Source organism: Quercus lobata, chromosome 4 (genome assembly GCF_001633185.2).
Source record: "Quercus lobata isolate SW786 chromosome 4, ValleyOak3.0 Primary Assembly, whole genome shotgun sequence".
NCBI classification, from domain to species: Eukaryota; Viridiplantae; Streptophyta; class Magnoliopsida; order Fagales; family Fagaceae; genus Quercus; species Quercus lobata.
In genome coordinates, this window is record NC_044907.1 from 37071738 (window position 1) to 37089105 (window position 17368).

The 17368-nt window shown below is 34.2% G+C and overlaps 2 protein-coding genes across 2 annotated transcripts; both read right to left on the reverse strand.

Annotated features, from left to right (window-relative positions):
• Nucleotides 1-1788: 1788 nt before the first annotated feature.
• Nucleotides 1789-2409, reverse strand: LOC115985136 (F-box/kelch-repeat protein At3g06240-like). The gene has a single exon (XM_031108104.1). The coding sequence runs from the start codon at nucleotides 2407-2409 to the stop codon at nucleotides 1789-1791; it is 621 nt and encodes a 206-aa protein (XP_030963964.1).
• A 2050-nt stretch (nucleotides 2410-4459) lies between these two features.
• LOC115986892 (F-box/kelch-repeat protein At3g06240-like) lies at nucleotides 4460-6359 on the reverse strand. Its single transcript, XM_031110254.1, has one exon. It carries the CDS (start codon nucleotides 6281-6283, stop codon nucleotides 5117-5119), a length of 1167 nt encoding a protein of 388 aa, XP_030966114.1. The 5' UTR covers nucleotides 6284-6359; the 3' UTR covers nucleotides 4460-5116.
• Nucleotides 6360-17368: the final 11009 nt, after the last annotated feature.

Below are 17368 nucleotides of genomic sequence, written 5' to 3' on the forward strand. Positions count from 1 at the left end.
ACTAGGAAAGCTAAGGTATAAAATTATATTAATGTGTAGGCTAATTTTTTTAACACATTCAATAGTTTTATTTATTTATTTATTTATTTATTTATTTTTATGGTTAATAATAACAGCTTCAATAGTTTTCTGTTGCTAATGGACTAGGAAAGAATATTCAATGTTTTTTTTCTTTTTTAGAATAAATCAGATTGTTCATATTATTGGCTTCAAGGCTCTTTATTGTATGCATTTTCTTATGAGATATTTTGGCTGTCTTTGTATTCAATATTGAAGTTTAGGTAGGTAGATGTACAGTTTAGTGATCTAGGGAGGTGGATGAAAATTGTAAGTGACTAAGATACTTGGCAGATTCTTTCAAAAGTTGTGACTAATTGGTTGTTATACATAGAGCTGAACTTGGACATTGATGCTGAAATGTGTTCGAGGATGGGAATAGTGAATTTTTTAAGAGAATCAGTTTATAAAATTAGCATACTGTGTTATAAAACTCTACCAACAAACACAATCTGCCACATTGTCATGGGAATTTCAGAAAGACTAATAGGGTAAAGCACAAGGAACATCCAATTTTACTCTTGTAGGAAATAAGATAACCAATAATATAAATAGGAGCTGACAGAAATATTTTGGCTCAAAAGCTGTACAAATACTATTTTGTGCATTGGTTGGCCATAAAAAAGATTGAAAACTCAATTTTTGGTGCAATGCACATTTGAATAGATCCAGAGGTATATTCAATCAAAAAATTGGGAAAAGTGCAACAGTTAGTAACTGTATTTGATTTATGATCGAGATATCTGGCATAAGCTGATTGCAGGAAGAAGAATGCTACTACTGAAGTGATGTTATAGAGTTCATAAGTTAATGATAGGATGGTATTTTTAACATCAAGATAGGAACTTTTGCAACTACGTCTAATAAATTAGCTTCTAACTGCCAATATTAAGGTTAAACGTACCACAGAAACAAAACAAAAAAAAAAAAAAAAAAAAAAAAAAAAAAAAAAAGACCACGTAGCTTGTATCATGGAAGTAGGAACATGCCCTGAGAATGGTAACATGCTCACTATACAAGAACTTTGCTATTCCTTTTCAACATTCTTAGTTTTACAGCTTCTTTTATTCTCCTCTTGTTTTGGTCATTTCTTATTTTATATTGTGGTGAGGAGAGCTCTAATCTAGCTCTTTAACACTACCAGAGGGATACAAGTAAAAAAAGGATTATGTTGGCCAAATATTGTTTTTGTTGACATTGCCAGATCTAGGTAAGTGCACAACAGCCATCCGCATAGAAAAATCAAATATTAATATATATAATAGCCACAAAAGGATAATTAAACCTAGTATAAAAATCAAGCATTTTGTGGTACTATCATGCCCACGGCTAAAGGAAAAGGAATAACAAGGGTTTCACTTCATCCATACCTCTAATGACTTTACTTCGAATATGCACGCCACCATCCCCTTAATAAGACACCATGTTTGCTCCATCAAGCAAAGCAAGGCTATCCATGAAAGTTCCTACACATGAGGCATGTTGAATATCAGAATCCTTCTCGAGTAGCGTTTCAGTGTCAACTGACACAAACTTATACTTCTTGTTCTCCAATTGATCATTTCTTCTGCAAATCAGAAGAGAACCATTCTCAGTGAAGCCAATGCAAATAGGTACTCTTTCCAAATGGTAGAACAAAAAGTTTATGCCAAGACTCATGCACACCATACTCCCTCATAACCCATATGGTGTACTGGTAGTATTGTTCACTCTCCCCATATGTAATGACAGCTAGTTTCCCCTTGAATGATGCAAGACATATTTGAAAGGAGGTACTCTCATAGAACCATCAGGCATTTCCAGTTTCCTAAATTTGTCACAATTGACATCAAAGCACATAATCATTTCACTACAGTGCTTTTCTTCTTCTTCTATGAAACCTGCCATCCAGTGCAAAGCTCCACTAACCAATGGGATTGGCAAAAAATAATTATTATCATAGAATTTAATATTGCTTCTCAACGGCATTTCAATCCTTCTCCATGAATCTGAACTTAATGTGTACACCTCAATTTCAGATGGAGGCACAGAATGAGAAATTGAAATCCTCACAACCTTGTAGTCATTATTCTCGGAATGATATGCAACTCCAAGTGTAACAGAATCTAATTGTCCTAAGCAAGGTTTGGGCAACCTCTTGAATTTTCTAATGCTGGGATTCCACAAACATATAACATTACCAGAAGTGGTAGTACTTTCAATATCAGCAAGACACAATAAGCCATTGTAGGAACCGACTATTTTGGCATGCCTAGAAGGAAAATCAAAGGGAATTCCTATATCAAAAATCCTATCAAACGTTCCATCGAAAGTGACCGTACAGAATTGCCTCAGACTTGTAATCCACGGCATGTGTATGAGATAACCATGATCTTTGTTGTTATTGGTATTATTAAGGTGGGAAGAGATGAAATTGGGTGTGGTGATTGATGAGTAGTAGGATTTGCAAATGCACCTAAATCTTAAAAGAGTGATTTGACTGGTAGCCTAGCCAAGATGTTGAGTACAATGTCATGTGGGACATAGTTTTTCTGTTGGAGGATCGGAGGTTCTCTCTTTTGGAACATTTTTCAAGCAGAAGAGAAGAAAAGAGAGGGCAAAGTAGTAAGGATCTTAAGATCTTTATAAAGAGTTGTGCTCTGAAAGTGTTTGATCTGCTAAGGAACTTAAGATATTTGTAACTTTAAAGACGACAGACGACTCCTTATATTCATCTAAAAAAGATTCATGGTATGAACAAACTTCTACTATGATTGAAATTTGCACATATCAGAGATTAGTTTAAAAAGAAGGAAATTTTGGCAAGATTCTGATTTGGATATGGGCATCAAACCCATTTTTTGAGGAGTTAAAACGGCAATTTTATTGTATGGCTAAACAGAGTTTGAGTGAAATTAAAGAACTTGGTACCATCTTCAATCTACACCTAGATACATTCGTGAGCAGAGATTCCCCTTACAAGAGCTAAGTAATTTGTAAGTCCAAGAAAAGAAAATTACACCAAGCTTGACCTTTCAGTCTTCTGTCAAAGCAAGATACTCTCAAAAAATTACATATCTTATTAGCAAAAATTTCACAATTGTGCCAATTATAGAGCTAGAGCTTGCTTTTTTTCTTTTTTCTTTTTTTTTTTAATCTTGAAATCAATAGCAAGATGTCAAGAGCTTTATAGTTCAAACGACACCGCTTTGGTGTTTTCAATTGAAACATTCAGGTCCAAATACCTCAGCCTCAACTATTAATGTCTAAAAAATAAAAAGTAAAATACCAAGAGCAAGATGAACTATAAACATAGAGGATAATTATATAGTATCACTAGCCTTGTCACATGCCTTACGTGCATGATCAGATTTTTTTTTTTTAACCTTCAAAATTCTTTATTCATCCCATTTGGTTGTTTCAGTCTTCATTCTATAATACCAACAACTTCATTACTCACGGTAACTAGTAAAGTACTCCGACGAAATAGAGAATTAGCAACTCGATTAGAAGCACCAGAGTTATGTTTAATAACACAGCAGGTCTATTCCATATAAGAAGCATACCTTGTAAGCATCTTATTGAAGATTTATTGTCTACAAAAATTCATGAACTCCATTGAAATTCAATAATTTTCCCATTCTCCAAGGCAACTGCATACACCCAAGGTAAAATGTTTGCTAAATCTGTTTTTATGCAAAATTGCAACCAATGGTTAAAAAACCGAACTGTTTAGAGGAAAATAGAAGAAGAAGAAGAAATTCAAGGTTTTACGGCTAGACTAGGGTTTTAACCAAAGTAGAACCGTAATAATGTCATACTTAATTTTATATTTATTAAAAATAACAAATAAATTTCTAAAAACGAACAAAATTGGTTAAAAGATTTCTAAAGAAATTTGACCAATTTTCTCATGAATTTTCATGATTTTAATAAGTTCTAACGAAAGTAATAGTACATAAACAAGCATAAACAAAATGTTGAGTTTAGTGATCCTTCAAGTAGAAAGTATTTAAATCTAAATTAAAATTATTCATACTTGTAAAAAAAAAAATGTATTTTAATCTAAATTAAGACCATTTTCAAAACAAATTTAAAAGTAGCACTTTGACATGCAAGATCACAATTCTTAAATCTTTTATGAAGCCATGGATAATTTTTCCCTTCCACATTAGACCATTACTTTCATGCCTTCTGCAAAAGAAAAGGAGCATTCAGCATTCCTCAATCACAGCTTGAGTTGCAAATAATGACACTTCTTATCCAAATAGCATATTTTTTACATCAAGTAACGCAATCCTCTCCACAAAAGTAGCAGGCAAAGCTGGAAAAGTTAGAATACCAAGATCCTTCTCATGTAGAGTTTCAGGATCCAATAAGTCAATACACACAGAATAATTATCCAATTTTTCAAATTCCCTTTTCATTTGTGTTATGATCAGCCCAATTAGTCAGGAAAATACATGAGAGAGTGATAAATTTAAATTTTTCTCGCCAGCCTAGGCAGGGACCTGCTCTTCAAACCAAAAGTACACTAAGCCTGGTGCAACCGGAAAAAGTCTAGAACATTTTCCAATTGCACAAAAAAAGATGTTTATTCTATGATTATGATTCATGCAGACCATACTATCTCGTCACCCAAACAATCAAAGCCAAATTTTCCTTGTACAATTCAAGATGTTCTACTTGCAAGTCATCTACAACAGCAAGAGGTAGTGTGATCCAATGGGATGACCGAATAATTTCTTCAGGGACTGCTATCTCTCTGAATTTCTCTCCATTGGCATCAAATGACATCATTCTAGGCAAGTAAGTTGATTTTGTTGCTAAAGTAACTCAAACACCATCAACTAGACTAACGCACCACTCTATCAAGGGGATTACAAAAGGATAAAAGGTCAAGAACAAATATTTTGAGTTTCATATCATATCAAAATACTTACTCAAAAATGCCTACATAGAACCTAGTTACCACTTCCCAGACACTATTTCATGCTTTAATTTGCCGTAAACAAATCAAAAACAACCATAGTCCAATACCACTAGGGACTTCACTTATAATATGCATGCCACCAACCACTTAGTAAGACACCATGTTCGCTCCATCAAGTAAAGTAAGGCTCTCCATGAAGGTAGCTACACTTAAAGGTTGCTGGATATCAAAATCCTTCTCATGTAGAGTTTTGGTGTCAACTAAAACAAACTTCTCTTCTTGATTGTTGGTCTCATGGCAGTGAGTCAAAAGTGAACCACACATAGTGAAGGCAATGCAAACAGAGAATCTCTCAAGTGGTACAACAAAAAGTTTATTCCAAGACTCAAGCACGCCATACTCCCTCATCACCCAGATGGAGTATTGGTAGGCACCACGTTGTTCACTTTGTCCAAATGTAAGGAAAGCCAGTTTCCCCTTGAATGATGCAAGACGTGTCTGAAATCTCACTATTGACATAGCACCATCAGGCATTCTTAACATTCTAAATTCCTCACTATTGACATCAAATGACATAATCACTTCAACCTTACGCTCCTCTTCTCCTTCTACGACACGTGACATCCAGTGCAAAGCTCCACTAACCAATGGAGCTAGCGAAAGAAAACTATCATCCGATGCCTTAACATTGGCTCTCAATGACATCCCAACCCTTCTCCATGAATCCGAACTTAATGAGTACACCTGAGTCAAATTCAATCCTATCCAAGGATAACTCAAAATCTTCAAAACCTTGTAGTCATTGTTCTCCGAATGATAAGCAAATCCGAGTTTAACAAAACCCGTAATTCTTAAGCCAGAATCAGGCAACCTCTTGAATTTTCTTACACTGGGGTTCCACAAATATATAACATTAGTCGAAGTAGCGAGACACAACAACCCATTGCAGGAACCGACTATTTTGGACAACCCAGAAGGTAAATCAAAGGGAACTTCAATGTCGAAAATCCTATCAAAGGTGCGGTCCAAAGCGACCGTACAGATGGGTCTGTTAGAAGAATTCATGGCGCGTGTATGACGCGGCATGTGTATGATATAACCATCACCATTATCATTATCATGAGCATGAGCGAAGTTATTAAGGTGAGTTGAGATGAAATTGGGGGTGGTGAATGAGGAGTTCCAGGGTTTGCAAACGCACCTGAATCTTATGAGTGATTTGGCAGGCAGCCATGTCAGGATGTTGAGTACGATGTCATCTGGGAGATCAATCTTCCTTCGTCGGAGGATCGGTGGTTCCGTCGTTTGTGACATTTTTCAACGGCAGAGTTGTTACACAGAGACGAGCTCAGAGAGATTCGGGGTTTCTGTGTGTGTGTGTGTGTGTGTTTTTTTTTTGAACTTGTTATTTTATTTTTTAGGCACGTTTGTTTTATGGTTGGAATTTTTTTGGGCCCATTTTTTTTGCTCCGAGGCCCAAAGCTTTATGCTCCGAGGTTGTTTGTGTGTGTTTTTCACATATCAAAAGACAAAGAAAATCGTTTGGCTCATATTTTAACTCAATATGTTAATAGTTTGTTTAAATGACATTAATTTTGCAATGTATTTGGATTTGAGAGGCTCAAAATCCAAATTTTTTTTTAAATAAGTTAAAAAATTGGATTTAGATTTGGCTCCAAATCCAACTAGAATTTGATAGGCCAAAATTCATAATTTTCAATTACCCTCAAATACAATAGAATTTCTGAAATCCTTTACGCACACTCCTCTTTCTCTCTACTTAGGCTCGTGCTTCTCTCTCTTCCTCATAACGCAACAAGCTTCTTCTTCTCTCTCTTTCTCGCGACAACTTATAGTTTGTCTCTCTTAACTCTTATCTTTCTCTGGGTTTTTTTTTTTTTGGCTATGACTAAAGATATTTAGTCATCATCTTGTTAATTGGATTATCAATACTACGTCATGTATTTAAAATTAAAATGTAGAAGGATTAAAAATAATAATAATTAAAAAATAAATTGTATTGATCTCAAATCTAAATCCAAATTTAGGTATCCAAACAATGGAATTTCGAACAATTAATTTCAAATCCTACATTGTTTAAAAAGGCACAAACAAGGCATTTCAAATCAAGGCATTTTAAATCAATAAATTTCAAATCTAAATCCAAATGTTGTCATCCAAACTGATAGGCCAAGAATGTATTGACCTCTTTGGTAACTTAATCAATTAATTAGCCAAGTAAATTAATTAGATTCAATTACATGCAATAAGCGTGGTAGCATAAAAAAAATCACTAACTAAGTTAAATGCAGCAAAAAATAAATTTGACACAAATGATTTGTTTACGAATAGGAAAAACCACCGAGGTAAAACCCCACCGGGTGAATTTAAGGTCACTACTCCCGAGAATCCACTATTATTAAAACAAGCGGTTACAAGTAAAAGAAATCTTAGTACCTAATACCAACCTACAGTTGAACCCTTACCCTAATACCCAATTGGACTTGTAATGTAGCGGCAATCTCTCATTTTAATGCATGGTTCCCAGTACGTGACTAACCAAAAATACACGGATCCCAGTGTGTAACAAACACACCAACTTGAAGAAGATGTTGGCTACAAAGTTTTTCAGTTCATCTAACAATGAAAATCAAGAAACTCCTTAGTTACAAAACCCTTGGCACAAAGACGCAATAGATTTTAGAGAGAATATGATAAACTAGGGCAAATTCTATCTCCGGTCACAATTTGCATGCACAATCAATTTGCATTGAGTTGTATCACTTTGCATCCCTTGAGACGGCCCTTAAAATAATCCTTATATATGTCTAAGGTTGTGAGAAAAGAAACTTTACACAAATACACATAGATATGCGTGAAATTAGATCTGGAAATTTGAAAAGTTTTTATTGATAATTTTTTTTGGAATAACATTTTTATTGATAATTTCAAGTAGAAATATTGTATATACGGACAAATATACAAAATTATGCATTTTATATAATAATAATAATAATAATAATTGATGATGCACAGAATCGTCAGTAACAGTGAGCGGATGGAATCCTTCGTGGTGAGAAAATATGCTCAACGATGATCACCGGTGTGGTGCCTGCCACAACGTCTCCGATGCCAAAGTCAGAATAATAAAAATAATAATCAATCAAGATGTATCCCTGTGTGTGTATATTTCGTACCTTTTTACTGACTGTGTAGGAGCTTTATATTTGCAACCTTGGGGGCTAACCGTTGGGGTGATAAATGCTTTCTCAAGTAACGCCCCTGGTCCAATAATGAGACTTTTAAGAGGTTCCCAACGGTCTGCTGGGCTGATTTCGTAACCGCTCAAGTCATTGATTGACTGCATTGAGTGACTCTCTGTCTTCATCAGTGACGATGGTTTTCCTCGTTGTTCCTGATGACTTCGTCAAGGATGCTTCCTCCGTCACTAAATGTTATCTTCGTCTAGGGATGCAGCATCGTCATTCCCATCAATAATAATAATAATAACAATAATAATAATAATAATAATAATAATTCATTTAATTAGAAACGAGTTCTAAAATTATGTTTTTAGTTATTATTTCTCAAAAAAAAAAAAAAATATAAAAAAATTCATGATTAAAGCCGTGCAACACACAGGACTTTCACTAGTATATGGTGATGAATCCTGTGATATCAGTGGACTGAAAGTGTCAGGCCTTGATGAATTTGTGACTGGATCCTGAGAAAACAAACAGAAAACTCAGAGGAGACCGGTGGAAGCCGGCCAAGAACCCTCCGATGGTGAAGTTAGCCTTTTGTCTGACTTTGTAAATTGAAAGTCTCAGAAAAACCGAACCCCTTACTCTTTCATTGGCGTGTGTTTATATAGTATGCAGGAAGCGGTTACTTGTTTGGTAATCGTTCCTACTGTTGGGGAATCCAAAAGGTTCGGAGGTAACTTCCGTAACTGACGTAGAAGTTTGTTCAAGAAGTCTGCATTTCACAACGGTTGGACTTAACTAGCGACGATACGTTCTTCCACTCGGTGGAGACATGTAGTAGCCTTCCTCGTCCTTTAGAACGAGGGGACGGTAGTAAACCGTCCGTCCTTTATGGATGGACAGACGGTAGAAAGCCCGTCTGTCCTTAAGGACAGACGGACAAGGAGCTTGGCAAGGATTTCCCTTCTTGTCTTTCCTTTGGACGACGCATATGGACGGGAAACGACTTATGAATTTTCGTTGCACATCATATGGTATTCTTTTCTTTTCTTTTCTTTTCTTTTCTTTTTTTTTTTTTTTTTTTTTTTTTTTTTTTTTTTTTTGCAAATATTAACAACATTATACATATTTTTCTTGTCTACTTTAAGGGTATTCATAGTGCGGTTCAGCGTGGTTTTAGTCCATTTTTATTACCGTACTGCATGGTGCGATTTGGTCAAGACCATCACCACATCACACCTCAATTTTCCGATCACATGTTTAGTGCAATGCAATTCGATATGTATATCATGGTGTGTTTTGTCAGTTTTGGATTGGAGAATTTTTCAAAATTTTGAGCTAGATTAGCCCAACCCAAAGTTTGTTTTTCTTTTGATTTGGGCAATTTTAAAAGTATTGGACTAATTTTTCTTTATTTTGGGCTGATTAAGAGTAGCCTAATAAGTTTTTATAAGTGAAATGATTCATCTTTTATAATAATAGTATTTCATATAATATTAATATATCTTTAATATAAATTAAATAAATTCATATACAAGTGGGGTGCGATTACCTTAGTGGTTTTAGTCCATTTAGGGGCAGTAATGCAATTTGAGTGGTTTGGATATTCTACAATGTAAGATTTACACAATATTAAACAAGAATTTTCCTTTGTTTTAGTAACGAATCCAAATGATGCTACTATCAAAATTAAAATAGATTTATAAATTTTTATTTGTTTAATTTTCTGTTGATTGCTTCTTATTTTGTCATGTGACTGCATAAATTTATGTCACATTTAAGTTTAAAAATACTAACAATAATGCCTTTACGCTCTACTAATTAGTCTAATTTTCAAAATTTACTCACTATTTCACATAAAATATAAATAAACGGGGGAAAGGACTTTGCTGTAGACTCGGGCTAGCTGCAAACAGAGTTAGGTGGCAAGCTGTGAGTGTGACAGGTATCCCAAACTCATGTGCATTGCACATGACCAATTAACTCAATGAAGATGACAAACGGTGTTAACGTTTGGTTTGGAACCGTTTGCTCTCTCTTTCTCTGAATCAGACAGACATTCTCTTCGTCCAAGCCGCATCCACTCATTCCCTCTCCACCAGCCTCACTCCGCCGCGTTCCACCTTTTCGCCGCCAAGAACCACCACTCCAACCCCTTCTTTTCACTGAAATATTTGTGGTGAAGATGAAGACGATAATAGTTCAGAATTTTTCGAGGTTTGTTACTTAATCGGATTCCATATCTCTCTCTTTTTTTTTCTTTTTTTTTTTTACCATACATTTTTAGATGTTATGGTTTTTTGTGGGTAAATCATACAATTTCTTCTATTTTGGGAGATTTCGTAAATTAAAACTTTTGCTTATACCAATAGCTCAGAGAAGAATAATGGTTGTCTCAACAGTAGCCATTAACAACCAAAGCAGCTAGAAGTCTAGAATAAAAGGTCTGTGTGCGCTCCATCACACCCTTTCAAGCCCACAAACTGACAAACCTTCTTCACCTCAAATCTTTCAAACTCAGGAAGCCTTTTTTCTTTTTTCCTTTTGATAAAGACAGTGGGTTTGGACGCATGGCTTATAAAGATAGTATTTTGACATTAAGCCAAGTACTAATGGACTAGGAAAGCTAAGGTATAAAACTATATTAATATGTAGGCTAATTTTTTTAACACATTCAATAGTTTTTTGTTTTTTATTTTTTATTTTTTATGGTTAATAATAACAGCTTAAATAGTTTTCTTTTGCTAATGGACTAGGAAAGAATATTCAATGGTTTTTTCTTTTTTACAATAAATCAGACTGTTCATATTATTGGCTTCATAAGGCTCTCTATTTTATGCATTTTCTTATGAGACATTTTGGCTCTGTCTTTGTATTCAATATTGAAGTTAAGGTAGGTAGAAGTATAGTTTAGTGATCTAGGAAGGTGGATGAAAATTGTAAGTGACTAAGATACTTGGCAGATTCTTTCAAACTTTGTGCTTTCAACTGGAGTGACTAATTGGTTGCTATACATAGAGCTGAACTTGGACATTGATGCTGAAATATGTCCGAGGAACTTCATTTTATTTTAGTTTTTTTTATGCCGCTCCTCTTTCGGATAATGATTCAAAGTAGTTGTTTCTTCAAATAATATCTATTTGAAACCGAGGTAAATTACTTATAGTTTTGATAATGTTTTATAGAAAGAAAATGATTGAAACTTTACTTTTAGTTTTAATATAGAGCTATATTCCGTTTGCAATGAGATGCTGACTCCAATTCCATTGATGGCTTACAAAACTTCCCTTTCTATACCTGTCATCAATAAGTTATTTATGAAATGTTTTCCATATTGTCATTTGACCATTTTCAAATTTTATATAGGTAATTCCCATTATTAGCAAGAATGCAGCCATGAAATGCAACAGCGACTTTTGTACATGAGCTATGATGCCACTTAGGTTGATTACTTGATGAACAAATTAGTCTACAAATTAGTCTCTTATCCGTTCTTTTAGCTTTATTTTCTATTTTTTTTTACCATAAGGTTGATTAATTATCTTTTTATTTAATTAGCCCATGCATCACATGGGTTAGCGACTAGGAAATAAATAAAACCCAAATGATGCATTTGGCAGCTTCGTAATCTCTCTACCATCAGCCTCTCTCAGATAACACACTACAGGCTCTGCACAGAGCAGAGATGGGTTGGCAGCAGCAATTAGGAGTAGGAGTAGAACCTTTACAATGACACTTTCTCTCTCCAAATCCAACTGCTCATAAACCCGTAAATACCCCTGCTTCTCTGCCACTATCCTCTACCAAAACCTGTAATTATGCTCCCAGACTAAGGGCAATTTCTCTACAACAACTTCCCCCCAATGCCCTTCGCTGGAAAAGAGACCCCAATTGGAGAGCTGGGTTCAGTCTAAGGGTAGATTTGGGAATGTCCCGCACTGGTCTCGCACTCAGCAAAGGCTTCTCAATTCGTCCTCTAACTGTAATGTTTTGTATTTCTCTTCAGATACCTTTGTTTTTATTAAGGATAGTGAAAACAAAGAAATGGACAATATATATATATATATATATATTTGAATCTTAGGTTCTGGAATTACGAGGACAAAAGCTTGAGCTTGAGCTTGAGCTTCTTCAGATTGCACAACAGGAGGTATATATATAACATACTACTACTAAATGGACACTTCATTTGAGGTGATATACTGGTATCGTACCCTTGTCATGTTATAATTTTAAAAAAATTGCTTGTGTCACCATGTCATATCCTTACTCTTACCTGTGTCTATGTTTCCTAGATAATATGTATATGTTTATATTTATTTATGGTTTGAGGAAAAAAAAAATGTAGGAAGCTGACGAATTTATAATTGGGCTTCCCAAATCAAGTGATGGAAAGGGGACACCTCAGTCAAACAAAGTTCGTAGTGTTGCTGGAAAATTTGCAGCTCGAGCTGCCGAGAGGTAAACATTCATACATACATACATACATAAATATAAATATATATATATATACACACACACTGAGGTAGTGTAATGTTTATGTTGTTTAATAATGTAATAAAATCCATGTGAGAGTGACAATGATAATGATCATGGCCAGGTCAAAATCTGTATAGATGGATCTATGATTCTGTGTATTCTGCCATAGTTGGTAATTGACTGATGTCTCTTGCATCGGAAACTAGATTTCTGAATGATTTATCAACCCTCTATCTGCCTTGGTTTGTTTCTTCTAATTACTAATACTTGTGCAAATTTCAATTTTTCTGGATAAATAGGTGTAGTTTGTGTACTTATTACTTTCTTAGGGATGTTTTTATTAAGGATAACCCACATATTGTTGACAACAAATCAAAAATACTGAATGGCAAGAAGAATCCCAAAGACGATGTACCACCAAAAGATTCTCTGTATCCTATTATATTATCTGATATTTGTCTGTTGATTCTTTGAATGTTTTGTTATAGATAAGATCTTCTCACCTATTGTAACAGTATTTAAGGACTTGTTATGTAAAAGAATAGTATTATCCCTGTGAATACAAGACCAGGTTGTCATTTTTCTGAATTTTGTCAACTTCAGAAACTCTTTAGTTTTGCTTAGAACTTTCATTTTTCAATTACTACTTCACAAGAGTTCTGGATTTTAAATGTGGATTGGTGATCCCAAAATTAAAATTCAGGGGCTGGAGAGTATACCTGCAAGATGAACATGGGACAACAACAGAAGCGATAGATCGCATGATTTGCATGTAATAATTTCTCAAAATCTCTTCCCCCCCCTCCTGTTTTTAGATCGGATTCTGGTTATTGTTGGCTGTAGTTACTCTTCTATTTGATTCTTCTGCTTTGGTTATGTTTGTGTATCTTTGCCTAGACGCTAGTTTTGTTAAATAGCCTTGCCATTTATCTTCTTTTTTTTTTTTTTTGGGGGGGGGGGGAGTTGTACAGCTTGCAATTGGTTTATTATGTTCTTCATGGCATTTGAGCACTTAAATTTGTGAGTGTGATGTAGAGGCATAACCATATTCACTGATATGAAATTGATACAAACTATGCGAAAGACTACAAATAATTCAATTTTATGACATTCTGGATCCCTTTCATGTCCTATATGGAAGACAATGGATGAATTCGTTTCTCTGGACCCTAAAAAGCCATAAAATTCCTCATTCATTGAGCTATTTGGTTAAAAAAAATATTGAATAAAAGTTTTAAATTATCCTCAATGTTTTAAGAATTTTCTATGTTTTGTTTGATTTTAAGCAATGCATTTAGAAGAATGGGAAGTTTGACATTTTTGTAATAGGCTGGCACTGTCGCAACCATTGTCAAATTCAATGTGCCTATTTTCTTGTTTTTGTGCTTTACACTTGATGAAAGATGCATTGTCTTGTCTGAAGTATATTTGTTTGATATGCCTAGTTATATGGATCATTGTCTAATTTTATAACACTGGCATAGGTTATAATTATATCATTAAAAAGAAGGTGAAAATTCCTGTACTAATTAATACTGCATATATGTGATATAATTAATTTTCAGGGGCCTCAGCAGGTCTACTAGGCAAAGCAAAATTGATGCATATGCTGCCATGGTATGGAAAAAAATTTTATATTTGGTTCCTTTTGGTTTTTAATCATCTACTCTTTTCTACTCATGAAGTGTGCTATTTTGCCCCCATTCCTTTTCTACCTTTTGTGGCCGCAGATGGTACTAGAGAGATATTTTTCCTTGGCAGGCCATGAAACTGAACTTGTACTGCCCAAGAATTTGGATTTACAAGAAAAACTCAAAACAGGTCCACCTAGAGACATTTATTTCTTTCCTGAAGAATTTGAGAGTTGACAATTTTCTTTTGGTACTCGGTTCCAGATTCATTCAAGTACATTATGCTCGCCATTGTAACACAAGTAGCACAGAGTAGAAAGTAGTAGAAAATATAATTGTAAAAAATCAAACCATCAGAGGCAGGCAGTGTTTTTCAATTGGTAATTTTTTTTCACAAAGTTTATTCTTGTGACAACTGGTACCCATTGACATTGGATTAAAAGTTTACCATTGGTCCAATTTGATCCTACATTATGCACTCAAAGTTGTAATCCATTATACGTTTGAAGCAGCGTAAACCATGACACTTTTACAAAATACAAACCAAAAGATTACAAATGTAATCCACTGCTGTCAGAAAATATCTTTGAAATTGAGCTAATTACAGAAAGGGAAAGTGGGTAAATAAACCGAGGAAACAACGATAAAGAAGAAACATCTACTTATCTTCACGTACTAGCGACGGGTGCTTCATACCAATCATTATAATAATATTTTTAACATTGTCCTAATTAAAGTCATATTGAACAAATTATTGATGGCGGGTTGAACAAAATGCAACCACTTAGAAAGAGGGCTTAATTTAATTAAAACACTAAGAAAGTTCTAGTTGGGCTACAAGGCTCTTGGCATTTGATATTTTTCACTAACACTTTCTAAAGAAACATATTGTGATAGGTATGAAAATTTTGGGCTCAAAGTAACTTGGAAATGCTAGCTGAGTTACAAGGTTCTTGGCCTATGACATTTTTCAGTCACTTTTTAAACAAACACATCAATTTCTATACAATTATAGAAATATGTACATGTTCAAAATTTTGGGCCCAAAAAGTAGTGAATATCTACAGTTATAGAGAATAATTCTTCTCTTCCGTAAATAAAAATTTGACACAACTTTTAAATGAAAAGGTCGGCCATTAGAACAAGCAATTTTTTATAGTTAGTAGTTCATGAAGGAGATGAGCTACAATTCATGAGACATAGAGAGAGAGGATTTCTGTCTATATAAGGTCAACCACAAATAATTTTGAATTTACTGCCAAAAAAATATTGGGGTTTAGTAATCTTTAAGGTAGAAAGTATTTTAATCTAAAATAAAACCATTTTTAAAACAAAATCATAAGTGGCACATTAACATGCAAAATCACAATTTTTAAATCATATACAAATTTATATAAGAATAAAAATTTATGAAAAGAGAGGTGATAAAATAAAATAAATCCAATAGAACAAAATGTAAATATAATATTTTTTTTAGAAAAAAAAAATATAAATATAATAGTTAGTACAACAAAGTCACTTGCCTTAATGGTTAGTTTGTCACCATGTTTGCCAGAAAATTGGTTCTCAAAATTTTCCAAAAAAGGAGAAACCACACTTTGAACACCAATATGAAGATAGAAAAGAAAAAAAAATGATCTTGTGGGTATTAACTCAACATTAACTAGTATAGGTTTAAATCCTATCGTATTAAATAAAAACAAACAAACAACACAAGCACCAAATAAATCAACATTAATTTCACCCTACCATTACATTCATGCCTTTTGCAAAAGAAAAGTAGCTTTTTTTCTTTTTTGATTGGATGAAAAAGGTGGAATCCTAGGAGTAAGTCACTTTTCACCGTGACAGGTTAAACCCTTAAGCTAGATACCCCGTCACCTAGGCACTAATGTGTCTCGCACAACTTGAACCCAAGCATTAAGGCAAGGCGGACAAAGTGCTTGACCACTAGACTCCCGCCCGGGTCAAGCATTCAACATTTTTCAATTACTGCTTGCATTGCAAAATCCTATACTTTCACCAATTATGCCACTTATTCAAAAGCATATTTTCTCCATAAAAGTAGCAGGCATAGTTGGAAAATCTAGAATACCAAGATACTTCCTATGTAGAGTTTCAGGATCCAATAAGTTTATACAGAGAAAAATTTACCCTTTTTTTTTGCACAAATTCTCTATTTCAATTGTATTATAATAGCCCAAGTGAGGTGAATACATGAAAGAAAATGAAAAATTAAAATTTTTCTCGCCAGCCTAAGCAGGGACCTTTTGAACCAAAAGTTCCATGCCCGGTGTAACCCAAAAAAAGCTAGAACATTTTCCAATTGCACCAAAAAAAAAAAAAAATGTTTACTGCATGATTCATGCAGACTATACTACCTCATCACCCAAAAAATCCTGAGTGTTTGAAGTGACAGTATGCAATCAAAGCCAAATTTCCCTTGTACACTTCAAGATGTTCCAACTGCGATTCATCTCCAACAGCAAGTGGTAGTGTGATGTGATCCAATAGGTTCACTGATTAATTTCTGCAGGGAGTGCTATCTATCCGAATTTCTCTATATTGGCATCAAATGACATCATTTATTCAAGCAGGTTGATGTTGTAATTTTTTCTAAACTTACAAACCATCAACTAGACTAGGTAGACTTAACCCAACACTCTATCAAGAGGATTACAAAAGGAAAAGCACAAATAATTTTGAATTTAGTATCGTATTAAATTACTTATTCAAACATGCCTCCATAGGAGCTAGTTACCACTTACCAGACACTATGTTGTGCTTCGGCTTGCCATAAAAAAATGAAAAACAACCTCTATTGTTCTTAATATCATAGTTGTCCAACTGATACTTGACTATCAAAATAATGGTGAGGATGGGATTAGTGAATTTTGTAAGAGAATCAGTTTATAAATTAGCATCCTGTGTTATAAAACTCTACCAACTAACACAATCTGCCACATTGTCATGGGAATTTCAGAAAGAATAAAAGGGTAAAGCACAAGGAACATCCAATTTTACTCTTGTAGGAAATAAGATAATCAATAATATAAATAGGAGCTGACAGAAATATTTTTTCT

Excerpts from the sequence above, each read along its gene's own strand:
- LOC115986892 (XM_031110254.1), bottom strand. The coding sequence starts at position 6,283 with ATGTCACAAACGACGGAACCACCGATCCTCCGACGAAGGAAGATTGAT.
- LOC115985136 (XM_031108104.1), bottom strand. The coding sequence starts at position 2,409 with ATGCCGTGGATTACAAGTCTGAGGCAATTCTGTACGGTCACTTTCGAT.